This window comes from Chironomus tepperi, unplaced genomic scaffold (assembly GCF_022539635.2).
Source record: "Chironomus tepperi strain 1889 unplaced genomic scaffold, CSIRO-AGI_Ctep_v1 contig_58, whole genome shotgun sequence".
Classification (NCBI taxonomy): domain Eukaryota; kingdom Metazoa; phylum Arthropoda; class Insecta; order Diptera; family Chironomidae; genus Chironomus; species Chironomus tepperi.
In genome coordinates this window covers 1,159,530-1,172,967 of record NW_027226180.1, presented here as the reverse complement: position 1 = coordinate 1,172,967, position 13,438 = coordinate 1,159,530, and the positions used below count along the sequence as shown (strand labels likewise).

At 36.9% G+C, this 13,438-nt stretch overlaps 4 protein-coding genes across 4 annotated transcripts; 3 read left to right on the top strand and 1 right to left on the bottom strand.

The window, feature by feature from the left end:
- Positions 1-423: 423 nt before the first annotated feature.
- On the top strand, positions 424-2,480 carry LOC139100122 (uncharacterized). The gene is made up of 4 exons (XM_070652724.1): positions 424-575; positions 1,522-1,682; positions 1,951-2,036; positions 2,099-2,480. The coding sequence occupies exons 1-4, from the start codon at positions 514-516 to the stop codon at positions 2,342-2,344; spliced, it is 555 nt and encodes a 184-aa protein (XP_070508825.1). The 5' UTR covers positions 424-513; the 3' UTR covers positions 2,345-2,480.
- Positions 2,481-2,939: 459 nt separating this feature from the next.
- LOC139100123 (uncharacterized) lies at positions 2,940-5,060 on the top strand. Its single transcript, XM_070652725.1, has 4 exons — positions 2,940-3,097; positions 4,060-4,220; positions 4,394-4,479; positions 4,698-5,060. Exons 1-4 carry the CDS (start codon positions 3,036-3,038, stop codon positions 4,929-4,931), a joined length of 543 nt encoding a protein of 180 aa, XP_070508826.1. The 5' UTR covers positions 2,940-3,035; the 3' UTR covers positions 4,932-5,060.
- Positions 4,995-10,784, bottom strand: LOC139100389 (uncharacterized). Its single transcript, XM_070653005.1, has 6 exons — positions 10,574-10,784; positions 9,507-9,674; positions 8,156-8,460; positions 6,534-6,699; positions 6,308-6,475; positions 4,995-5,396 (listed from the first exon to the last, which is right to left on the bottom strand). The coding sequence occupies exons 1-6, from the start codon at positions 10,707-10,709 to the stop codon at positions 5,053-5,055; spliced, it is 1,287 nt and encodes a 428-aa protein (XP_070509106.1). The 5' UTR covers positions 10,710-10,784; the 3' UTR covers positions 4,995-5,052.
- Positions 10,785-11,433: 649 nt separating this feature from the next.
- Positions 11,434-12,939, top strand: LOC139100121 (chymotrypsin-2-like). Its single transcript, XM_070652723.1, has 5 exons — positions 11,434-11,493; positions 11,555-11,795; positions 12,055-12,211; positions 12,508-12,756; positions 12,815-12,939. Exons 1-5 carry the CDS (start codon positions 11,439-11,441, stop codon positions 12,872-12,874), a joined length of 762 nt encoding a protein of 253 aa, XP_070508824.1. The 5' UTR covers positions 11,434-11,438; the 3' UTR covers positions 12,875-12,939.
- Positions 12,940-13,438: the final 499 nt, after the last annotated feature.

Here is a 13,438-nt window from a genome sequence, read left to right as displayed (position 1 = left end):
ACCCCCCTGTATATGTTGCTAGAAGCTGCATACGATCACTAACTTCAGACCTTTCAGCCCTTGAAGCTCAAGTCTTTCTCAACCTCTCTCGAGTTGTTGCACTCGAATCATTTTGGAAACTTATTTCTATGCATTTTTCTGACTCATCTGGGGACTATTCTCTTATTCCGTAACGCGAGGAATCGACTTATTGACCCTCCTAATAGTATTGCGTCGCAATTTAATTGTACGACAATTGATGTAAGTAAGAGCGTTACGTAGCATGATAATACCCTCCCTGAACATTCTAATAACTCAACAACGCATCCCATACCAAACCATGAGCAGCACTGTCCATAAATTTTAGTTTATTTACTAAAAAATCTAAAAATAACTCACAACGATCAACAGATTGGAATCTCTTTTAAAAATGAGAACGAATTAATTAATTCTCACATTTCTCCATTCAGTATGCTTTAGAACTTGTCAGAATAAGCATTTATTAATATAATTGTCAAGTTGAGATCACAGAATATGTTTACTATAAATAAATTTTTGTGTTTTGAGTTGGAAGCTGGTGGGAAGTTTTTGGGATGGTATGGTTAATTAAGATATATTTGATGTTGTTTTGTGCTTTAAATTGTGAATGCTGAGGTGTAGTAGGTTTGGCATGTAAATTGGAATTTTGAACCATTTTTGTGTAAAAAAATCATTAAATTTTTCATGTAAATTTTAAAGCATTTTCAAACCAAATCATGCCTCAGACCGGCATGACTCACACCAAGAGTCAGATTTCATAAAATCCTTCCCCAATCTAGTCTCACGCCGACCTTGAGGTCACACATTAAACCTTATCTACGCCGTGTGACATTCATGAATCTGGATGATTCATAAGCCTTATCGCTTTAGATTTAAATTAATCTCAATGGTTTAATTGAAATTTATAAAATTTGCAAAAATATAAAAAAAAAAACTCATAAAAAAATTTGTTTTGATCGCGTGCATAGAGCATGACTTTGACATGTATGCCACAAAAATATTTACCACAATTTACGTTGATAAATTATTTGGATTATTGAGGTTGTTTTGAAGATTTATTAATAATTGATGAAGACCATGCATGCAACAGGGCGACAATGTTCAATTTTAGTTAGAATATCACTGAGTTCGAGCCTAGCTTAGCATGCAGCAGGGCCTATCATTAGTTAAGATCGAACTCTGACTAACTCTAACTAAGATAGAATATTGTCTGACTTGTGTAAAAGTCTGGATCTGATTAACGGTCTATCTAAATTGGAACCTTAGCTGAGATCGAATTTCAACTCTTCTATAAATTGTCAATTAAGTTATCCCTTCCTTTCTCGACTGTCTGTGATGATCTATCAAATCAATTTTGGTTTTGATATAGATTCGGCCAAAAATTGCCTTATCCTGCATTTTAAATGCGCATGCCTCAAGTTTTCAGCTGTACCTTATAGGATGCAAGGTCTGCAATACCAAACGAATCCTAGCTTTTAAATTTCACATTTTTATCTTCCCCAGGTTTGGACTAATCGGATCAGCTCTGTTCGTGCCAATATTCATTTTGGAAATTGTGTTTTTTCCATCAATACCTTGCGGTCATTTCATAAGATTTGTTGACAGATATCTCAAATCATTCATAGATGAGTTGGGATTGTACGAATGCAATGAAATCAAAGGAGGTAAATTGAGTAAATTATAGTTTGGGTTTTCGATTCTGGGATTGGAATTTGGTCTACAGAACCCAAAATTCAATCAAATCCGTTGCGACTTCGAGTTCTAGTCAGTGGTGGGCAACCTTTTATTTTTTCCGTCCCTTTGGTGGTAAGCCTCAACCGAAACTGCACACGACATATGATTCATGACATTTCTAATATTTGGCGGCACACATCTTGCCCACCACTGCCTTACTCTGAGCTTTATCTTATTCTTATTGTTATTTATTTGCAGCATTCGTCAATATCCTTTTATTCTTTGTCGTCCTTTACACAATTGTCTTTGTACTTTACTTCCTTCTTCTACGTGGAATTTCAACGGTAAATATAATTTTAAAATACAAATTTTTACAATTTTTAATTAAATTTACTCATTTTTTTAGCGAACCCACAAGAAGATCCTTCCATTGGTTGTATTTATCGCAATTGGGTTGATTGGACATGTAGTATTCTTACCTTATGTGCTATTCACAAAAGGTCCACTAAATGGCTTGTTCATTTATGAAGTTTTTGCCTTCACCATAGCTGTCTACGTCTTTTTAACATTCTATTCCATTTATGTTAAGATTAGGGATGAAAATAGCCGAAATATTGTTAGCATTAAGTTTGATAAGGCACAAGGTGTTTGATCTGTTTTGATAAAGTATCCAAAAGGATCCCTATTGGCAGCTACATCCCTGAATCATCATGACAAATTACTCGGAGTTATATCTATTCAGCACAAATATACAAACAAAAAATTCAATAAAAATTTTAGAAAATTCATTTTTTTTGGCTTGGTTTGCTTATTATGTAGCGCTTGACATTTGGTTACAGAGAGGGAAGTGGGGGGTAGGAAGGGTTGAAGGGAATGATGATGAGAAGGGTCTAGTTCAGTTTTGGGCAACCTTTGTGTCGCGGCACATTAGTAAGTCACCAAAATTTGACTTACTTACTTACTGGAACCATGCTCCGACTTGAAGCTTAAGATTCTACAAAATGCCTTCCATTTGCCTCTATTGCTGTCCACCGCATGCCGGATGAGGCTTAGGACGTAGCTTACCAACACCTTTCCCCCCTGAATACGTCCATGTTGTAATGATATAGAGTTCCAGATGCCCCACATCACATCACATAGCATGACATACCACTGTCCTAGACTCAAGTATGTTTACACAGTAAATAATGCGAAATAAGCAACACGAGCTTAGAATCTTTTTTTCAGAATTATGAATAAATTAGATGAAAAACATTCTTCAATTTAGTAAGCTTTAGATCTTGTCAGAATAAACATTTATTAATAAAAGTTGTCGACAATATAGTCAAGCTGAGATTAAAGGAATGTGGACTTTAAATAAATTTTTGTGTTTTGATTTGGAAGCTGGTGGAAAGTTCTTGGCATGGTAAGTCTTGTTGAGGATTGGAAATCGAAATGCTGCATGGTTATAGAAATTGAATGGAAATGACACATAAAAGCCACTAGGGGATTAGCCAGGTAGGGGGAGGGCATTGAGGGCATTTGCCATTCATAGTCATACTTTGAAAAAAATTGTTGATTTAAAACAAAAAAATTGATCGGAAACTCTTCCTACTCCCACTTCCTAACAGCATTTTCCGGTTACGCCCCTGCCCCAGATCATCAGAATAGCAGCAATTCTCACTTCAATGAGATAGAATTTAAATTCATAGTGACTTTTTCATTTCCACGCCTTCACTCTTGCTTCATTAAAGTGATATTATCGTATGACAGGTCTATTTCTTATGCCGGTCACCAGAGTTGTCAGATAGGTGCCTGTGGATAGGTGCCTAGCTGTATCATGGTAGCTTTTGACTTTGTCTAGGCATTACCTATGGAAAGGCAAACAAATTTGCCTACTTGTAGGCTTACCTAGCCAAAGGCAAAATCAAGACAAAGGCACTGCCTAGCCAAAGGCAATAGTTTTTGCCTTTGCCTAGGCGCTGCCTATAATAGGCATGCCTGTGGCTAGGCAAACCTAGCGTAGATTTAGGTAGGTGCCTAGTGTTTTTTGTAAAAATGAGAAAAAATTACGCACCTACTCAAATCTATGCTAGGTTTGCCTAGCCACAGACATGCCTATTATAGGCAGCGCCTAGGCAAAGGCAAAAACTATTGCCTTTGGCTAGGCAGTGCCTTTGTCTAGATTTTGCCTTTGGCTAGGTAAGCCTACAAGTAGGCAAATTTTTTTTGCCTTTCCATAGGCAATGTCTGTGATAGATTTTTGCCTTTTATAGCAAATCGATAGGTGACAACTCTGCCGGTCACAATATAGTTGAAATTATGATGTTTTTTTGGCCTTTTGACTCTAATTTTTGCAATAAAATGTTAAATTTTTTTATTTCTTAGGTTCGGAATGATTTCGTGCATTGTCCTGATCCCAGTCGTCATTTGGGAACTAATATATTTTCCATCAATGCCATGCGATGATTTCATGAAACTTGTTGACACATTCGTCAAAAAATACACCGACAAAATGGGATTGATTGAATGCGATGACATAAAAGAAGGTAATCACGAGTTATTAATGTTAAATGTGAATCCTCGGCGAACATCGACACTTGAGACTGGCGGCGACCGGTCGCAGTTGACTGCTAATTGCAAAAATGGCCTAAAATCAACACTCCACTTCCACAACTTTCACTTATTACGATCATTTTTCTAATAAATTTTATTTTTACAGCATTCGTCAATTTACTCTTGATTACTCTCGTATCCTATTGCTGTATTTTTGTAGCTTACTTTCTTCTTCTACGCGGAATCGTAAAGGTAAATAAAATATTGGAGCTTGAAGTAGAGCTTGCATTTTTTGCCCTAACAGGCAAAGAGCATATGTTCTTGATACATAAAGACCACAACGATACCTGAAAGCGCGATCTTTACCTGTTAGAGTTCCATGCAAGATCCAAGTTGACCTCAAGCTCTTTAAAATATCAAGCAACGTCTTCTAAACTAATATATCAATTCTAATTCTATTTTTTTTGTAGAAATCACATAAACTTGTCCTTCCAGTGATTGTATTTGTTATAATTTTCCTGATTACACATGCATCTGTTTTAATCTTCGTGCTTGTCGTAGACGGACCGTGCCATTGCTATTTCTTTGTTGAAGTTTTTGCAGTCATTGTTGGAATTTACATCTTCTTGACGTTGTATTCATTGTATGTCAAGTATAGAGATGAAAATGGCGGAAATGGTGGAAATATTCAGTATAATAAGTAACAAGAAGTCACAAGATGCTGCATATTAAAGGCAAATCCTGAAATTTTGGAATTAAATGCTCTATAAATGGCACAAACTTTATTTTAATTTTCATATTTTATTAACAATAAAAATTCACAATTTATGCAATTGTTTCTGGTCTTTTGGCAATCCAGCTCTTGATTCCTTCAACCTCAAACACCTTATCCCTCAAATTCTTCAAATTTTCATAATTATCAACAACATTTCCATCACGTTTAATTCCAACCCAATCGAATAATCCTTGGAAATAGTCAGAAACTGATGCAAAGTAGACATCAGCCCAGGTAAGCTTGCCATTGACAAAATATCCATTATTTTTAGCCACAGTTTCCTCGAAGATGGTTAAATATTTTGGAATTGTTTCAGTTAAAAGCTTGTCGAGTTCCTTTTGGTGATTTTCTTCACCTAATGAGTCCTTGTAGGTAAATGTGACATCTTCAGCGACTGTGGGAGTGAAAAGATGTGATTAGTTAAGTTTGGAAAACAGAAATTTCAGTCACAAACTGTAACTGGGCACATTGCAGGGTACATCAGGTCTTATGACGTACAAGTGTTCTTACAATGTGCATAGCTTGCAAGAGATTTGGATCACACAATAAACTTCAGGTCTAAAGGATGTAGCGCTAAATATTAGGCTAATTCCTGGGTATCTGGGTCGTATACATGGGATGCACCTCCTCCCCTACTACTATCCTCCTCTACTACTCCACTGACTAATCCATAATAAGATTACATCAATACTTCCCCTTTTTTGCTTATCAGCAAAATCGATTTTATGAGTCAAAAATTGAAAAACTTCCAAAAAAGCTGATATATGGCTTTAAGACTTGAAAGATGATAAGCCAATATGGAAATGTTATGTTGAGTCAATATTGTTGACTAGATAAAAAAAATAATCAGATAAGCTCGATTTCGTGAAGATAATTTGAATTTCAGCTGAATTAAGCTTCTCGGAAGTCTGTCTTTGCTTTTGTCTAGTTAGTCAGTGATGTAAAAGCTATGGGCTGCGGCACATGATCTAGAAAACTGTCTAAAGCTTGGCATATGTCAATGTTGTCCAAACTGTGTGCTGCGGCATAATGTTAAATGACATGAACAGCATACCATGTCTGATTTCGGCCGAGGCTTACCACCAAGATTTGTCATAACATACAACAGTTTAGACAACACTGGTCACCTTGTATGCCATGATACCCTGTCTACCTCAACTAACTGCTTGTATCGACACACTGTGTATCACGGCAATTATCAACAAATATCAACTGCTCTGAATCCAAATATTGACCCAAAAATCACACTCAATCCAACTCCATACCTGAAATCCCCACAACCACCTCCCAACCCATTATACTTACTTCCAATCAAGTCATAAATAAACAATGCTGCTGTTTGAATTTGCAACTTTTCAATCTCATTTGATCCAGCTAGATTGAACTTTTCACCCAAGTAGCTACAAATGGCAATTGTATGTGAATATCTTTCGCCATCAATCTCAAGAACTGGAACTTTACCGAATGGCATTGCTGTAAAAATGAATTAAATTAAGTAAAATTAGATCCAGAATGTTCGAATTTGACTTACTTGACTTGAATTTTGGCCATTCATCTTCCTCAAATCTGATGTCTTCAAATTGGATCCCGCCGTAGCTTAATAGGAAGCGAATTGCTTCAGCCCTAGCACGATAATTGAAATAATAGACTTTATAGCTGCTCATTATTTTTGATGATTTAGATTGAAAGGCTGTGAACTACTGAAAGATTTTAAAGATATTTCACTTGTTTTTATATCATTTCCATTTACACTGCACTTGAAGTCGGCTGATTCTCATCATTCTATACATACAACTTAGTATTGTGTATTTTTGTCAAGTGATAACCGGCAAGCATGTAAACATTTACTAAGACAATCATAATTATCTAGTATATAGAATTTAGAAGTATGCATAGATCTAAGAATGTGTTGTGGCACATATGTAGTGATTAGTATACAGTGTTGGGTATTGATAAGCATGACAATACAACTGTATGCTTTGCAAAATGCTGTAAATATACATACAAATATTTGAAATAAGCAAAATAATCTAAAGTAAATTTTTGAAGATCAAGTGTCAATTAATTTCTATTTCTATAGATCAGTGGTGGGTAACTTGGGCGCTACGACACATATTGTGTATCATAGCAAGATGTGTACCATGCTTGTGTAACATCCGTTCGCTACACAACCTATGTGTCACGATAACCTACATATGTGTCTTAACAACCTAAGTGATATAATAAATTGTCTGCCTCGACCCTCTGTCTGTCTCGACACCCTGCCAGCCTTGACACCCTGCCATTCTCGACACCCTGTCTGCTTCGACACCTTGCCAGCTTTGACACCTTGTTTGCCTCAACACTCTGTATGTTTTATCATAATGAGTACAACGGCATTCTGTGCATCATGACATTCGGTGTCCCACTTCACATACTGGATCTCCGTATAACTTTTTTGGTACAGTGTGACATAAATTTTAGTTTTGAGTAGATATGTGCCAAGAATGTAGCAAAAGGTTGCCCACCTCTGCTGTAGACTTCATGATAAAATATTGAAATTTAAGCTTTTTTTCTAGATTGATAGATTTTTGATAGTTTCACAATAAAATCAATTGTATTTTGACAGAGAAATTTAATTGAAATTATAGTTTGAATTTAGCATTTTTGAGTCGACATCGTCCAAGGACACAAGGCTTTACAAAGGCGAATATTAGGTTCCTTAGACTCGAATAACTCTGGTTTGGAATTATAATCTTAGGGTTCTCGAGACCGAGACCAGGACTGGGACTCTTAGAGAATTTCTCGAGATCTTGGACTCAGCTGGTCTCGAGACTGGGAATGGGAAGTCTTGATCTGAGTCTTGTTCTCAAGAATCATAAAATCTGGTCTAGTTACTGGTTCCGTGCTCTATCTCAGTCTCAGTTTTGGTCTCAATCTTGAAAATTCGTCGAAATTGAGACTCGGAGAAACCTTATTTGACTAGGTACAACGCCAAAGTCGAGTCATGCCATCCTGCAGTTACCATACTCTTCATAACCTGATGTGTCTTTCGGGCTCAATGTCTACAATTAAAAATAATTAAAAACCCTTTAAAATTCTCATCCAAACATGTTTATTTCCAATTAAAATGCCAAACTTAAGTCAAACAACAACAAAATAAGTAATTTAAATTTTAGGTGTTGGTCGCTTTTCAACCCATTCCTTAATTCCAGGTGTAGCAACAGTATTGTCAATAACTTTCTTCAAATTTGGATAGTTTGCTGTAATGTCCTCTTGTGCCATAAAGCTCAAATAGTTTGACAATCCAGTAAAGTATACATCAGCCCATGTAAACTTCTTAAGTGCAAAATGTCCGTCATTTTCAGCTGCAATTGCATCAAGTTTTTCAAGGAAGTAAGGAATTGTTTCGGATTTAAGAAGCTTGAATTTTTCCTCTTTTGCGACTGCATTTGCTTCATATTGGGCACCAGCGAGTTCTAAATGGAAGATAATATGTATTAATATGTGATTTTATGGATCTAGATAAGTTGGTAGCAGATTTGAATATCAACAGGTTAGGTAATGGATTCTAAGTCCGGCATCAAGCTGGCATGACTCTGGGGTGGTATATACCCGAATCTGGCATCAAATAGGTGTCACGATTGCTTGGTCATTCGGAAAAATGAGATAATATGCCAAGGACATAGCCAGATCAACCACAAAGCCCGGTCAAGCGCAAAACCAGGTCAAGTACATGACCAAGCCTAGCACATAGCCAGGTTAAGCACAAAGTCAGGTTAAGCTCATAGTCAGGTTAAGCACAGGGGCTCAAGGAACCTGCACAAGCTATGTCACTGCCCAGAAGTATATCTATGAATGAAGAAGGTCAGTTGATGTCAATTGCTGACCTTCCCAACATCATTCCACCCATTACAATCAACAATGCACACAATTCAATCCATAACATCACTAAATTGCATCTATCTATTATTTCACGATGAAAAGCCCATTCCGCACCCAAATCACTGCATTATATTCATTTCAATCCATCAGCTGTCATGCTGATTACTTCAATAAGATGACTAGACAAACAAAAAAATCACAAAAAATTGGATTTTTTTATTTGTTTAAATCCAGCGCATAAACATGCACGCTGAGTGGAAATAATGAATGATAATTGAATAGAGTCAAGTGGTTCTCTATTATCTCAAGTCTTTTATGGAAGTCCATGAAATGGAATTGATTGAGATTTTTTTGGGATTGGATTTTTATGTAGAGGCAATAATGGATGTTGGAGGATTCTTGATGAGCACATAAATGTCCACCCACTCGTCCTAATCGTCCGTATATGTCCAGAATCTCCGGATATGCACTCTCAGCCTACCCGACCCTACCATACCTTACTACTCTTTTAATCCAAGGGTACCTAGGAAAGGATGGAGTATGGATTCCCTGGGCAGACTAGGATACCCCAAACAGGTCAAAAACCCACCCTCTGACCTCGTCCCACATTCCCTCAAATTCAAATCCTCTTCATACTTACTAGCACGGAAGTCATTAATGTTATCAACAGCATTATCAATTTCATAGTCTTCCAATGGATTAGCACCATAAAGTCCAACTAAACGTGCAAGATAACGACTAATGGCCAATGATTGATACATAACTTTGCCATCAGCTTCAAGAATTGGAACTTGACCCATTGGCATTTCTATATAAATTAATTCAAAAGAAAAAATATTTGTGTTAATTAATTAATTGTGAGTTTTTTGAGATGATTTTTTGAAAAGAGATAATTTCAATTAGTTGATTGATATTGAGGCATGATATGGGGGGTTGTGAGGTTATTATGGAAGGAATTTGGTTGGGAGGTGAGGAATTTGAGGAATGGGGGGCTTTAGGGGACGGGATGTTGAGATCTGAATTTTATTACGTTTTATATCAGGAGTTGTTTGCTTATTATGCTATTTTTTAGAAGGTAGTGGGGCAACAGCTTTAGCTAATAATCAAAAAGGGATCAAGAGAATATGAATTAAGGATCAATCTGGGATCAAAAAGACATCAGAAAGGATCAAGTGGATAACAAGAGGAAATAAAGGGTGATCAAAGGAGGATCAAGGAGGACCAATTGAGAATCAACGGGGAATTAATGGAGGTTCAAGGGTAAATCAAGAAGAAATAAGGAAGATCAAGCTAGATCTAGGGTTGATCAGAGTAGGGTCATGAGTAGAAATTAAGAGGAAATGGCATTAAAAATCCATTTTTTTCCCGGGAAAGGTCCGTGAAAAGGAACAGAACAGAGTCAAAGTTGCTCAGAATTTGAAGTCTACATTATAACTCAACATCCCTTAACAACTGCCTATAAATTATGAATTATCAGAACCTGACATAATTCCAAACTTATAAGCATGATTAGACAATTGTGAAATTCACGACAACCTCTTATATCTCTCCTCCCAAAAACGTACATTATCATGCTGAATATGTACAAAATTTATTAAGACGTCAACAAGTGTTCACAATTCTCAATTCCAGCACATATCTTTTATCGCTCATATCAGTCACACCACTTAATAGTGATAAAGAAAAAAATATGGAACTTCTACACACCTGACTTAAATTTAGCCCAGTCCTTCTCGTAATCAATGCGATTGTCAGTAAATTCAAGATTTCCATAGCTCAATAGCATGCGAATTGGCTCGCCAAGAGCTTCAACATCAAAATATGTCAGCGTATACTTTGTCATTTTTGAAAAGCTTTAGTTCCACTGTTAACTGCTTGATCAACACACAACGACTAAATTTTTATAACAATTTTTAGTTGCTTTTTAAATGTCAAGCATCGCTGATTAACAAGACTGTGTAAGTGTTTGCTGATATATATTATGAATGTGTTATGTCGGAACCGGCAAATGCTTGATTATCAATATGCTGCTTTTATTCATTCACGTGTGGAAATTTTGTTACTGTATTGAATGATTTTGTGAGAATTTTAATGTTCGCACCGTGGGGATTTTGGTATTGGGACTTGATTTGAAATTATTAGTTGGGCATTGAGCTGATCTGAGACCAGAGGCGTATTAAGAAGGTAATCGGAACTACCATCCATAGAACCCTCACTCTTGGGTAACCATTCATCTAAGGAACCCGGACCTCCATCTAAGGAACCTTCCTATGACATTTCCATTCATAAGCACATATCCATGGTCCTCTTACCCGTGGAAACCCATGTCATGGACCTATACACTCATGTTCCAATCTCCGATGGCCTTCCCACAAATGGACCCCCTACCTCCCTCAATATAATAGCAGCTCCATCTCATTCAGCTAAAATACACTGCTGAATATTAATTCCATTTAATTTGCCCAATTCTTAAAATTATCAGAAAATCTTCAATATTTTCCCTAAGATATGATAAGGAACAGGTTTAAAATCAAATATTTTTTTAAAAAACTTATCAGTCCTGATTCAAAAAATGATCAAAACAGCAGCTTATATTACTTTACTTGTGACCTTTGTTCTTGCAGCTCGTAATTATTACTTTTTAATCACCAAATTCCTTAAAATTTTCTAAATTTTCATCCTCAACAGCAAATCCTGATGCAAGAATCATCGGTGGCCGTGATGCTGTTCGTCGTCAAGCACCATTTTCAGTCTCTGTCCGAAATACAGGAACAGATTTTCATGTTGGTGGTGGTGCATTAATAAGTGATCGATGGGTCGTGACATGTGCAAGTATATTACAAGGACGTGCTGATAATAGCTTTGATGTTGCGATGGGAATTGTTCAGCTTAGTCAGTCATCTGTGTCGGGATCGGTTACGAGAAGAAGGTAGGTTTGTGAGGCTTGGTGGCATGGACTGAGGCTGGGATATGGGTCGGTCGACGTTTTCAGGCTGTTTTGAACCATTTTGCTCATCCTGACTATATCAAGGATAAGAAACTGATCCATCACACTTTTATCAATTCCTCACCCTTGACTGTACCCAATAACTGACGTCAGTGCCTCAACTGTGATTTATTTTGTAATTTTTTAAGGATTTTCCAATATTTTTTGACTACCTTCTATTACTTTATGTCCCAAAAAACAGCGCAGAAATAGTTCCACATCCTGGTTTCATACTTTCATCAATGATCAATGATATCGGACTGATAAGATTAGGAGGCGTTGGATCTATTTCATTTTCAACATTCATAATGCCAATATTCTTTGAAGCTACAAGATGGGACTCGCCAGCTACATCTGTTGTGAGTATATTTAGTTATCTCGGAGTCATGGCTGATGATCTGGAAAGGCATAGGACGTAAAAAGGTCAGGAAATGGTGGATCTCAGGTTGGAGCGGCAATGGATTTGAGTCAGTTCCACTTCAGAGCCATAACAACCAGAAGACATTATATTCCGACCTTTTCACACCTAAACCAGCTACTAGAACAGCATAGGCTACCCTACTCCCGAATCAACATCCAATAATTGCCCTAAGTCACCCTAGAAACCATCCCTAACTGTCTTTATCCTAATTTTCCCAAATTTTCCCAATTCCAGCTATCCGGATGGGGATCCCGTGCATCAACCGCAGCAGTCAGTGACAACATGCAAATTCTACTAACGGAAACAATGACAAATGAGGAATGTGTAGGCATTCTTGGAAGTCGAATTACAAGAGATATGGTTTGTACAAGAAATAATGATGGAACTGGTCTGTGTGCAAATGATAGAGGATCACCGTTGGTTGCTGGTCTACAGTTGATTGGAATTGCGTCATCAAGTGAAGCATGTGGAACAACAAGACCGGTAAGGAGAAGGTTTGATGAATTTTAGGAATTTATAGTAATTTTCTTTATATTTTTAGAATGTTTATACGAGATTGTCGTCGTACAGGACATGGATCGGAAGCATCACTGGGATTTAAAATTGTGACTTTAAAAAATGCCTTTGTAGCTTGAAAATATTTCAATAAAAGTTATTTTAGATGAATTTTTCAGTATAACATTTGATATTACTAACATGTTATCATGTAGGACGGTAATTTGCTGTATTTTGGATGGGATGTGACTTGCTGGACAATTTTTCATTTTTTGCGGTACACCTTGGTACATGGCAGATGATTAATGACATTTCCAACGTTTATAAGCGGCACACTAGTCTCGAGGGCCATACAAATCAACTGTAGTCCATGATATCCCTCAGATAATGCTTATAGCTGGTTCTATCACCGGCTTTCAGCTGTCAATTGCCAATACCAAATGCAATATTGTCTCTATCGATAGCTTCCTTTCGTTCTACGTGATAATTGCTTGAGATGGTCAGGACATGTATACAGAAGGTCTGGAGATACCCAAGTAAAAACTGCAGACTTTGTTCATGCCAATAGATCACGAGGAATACCAAAAAACTCCTGTAATTGGATGTGTTGAGAAGGACGCTAGAGTCAGCGATGTCAGTACCACATCAAGATAGTTTCTACATTTTACAG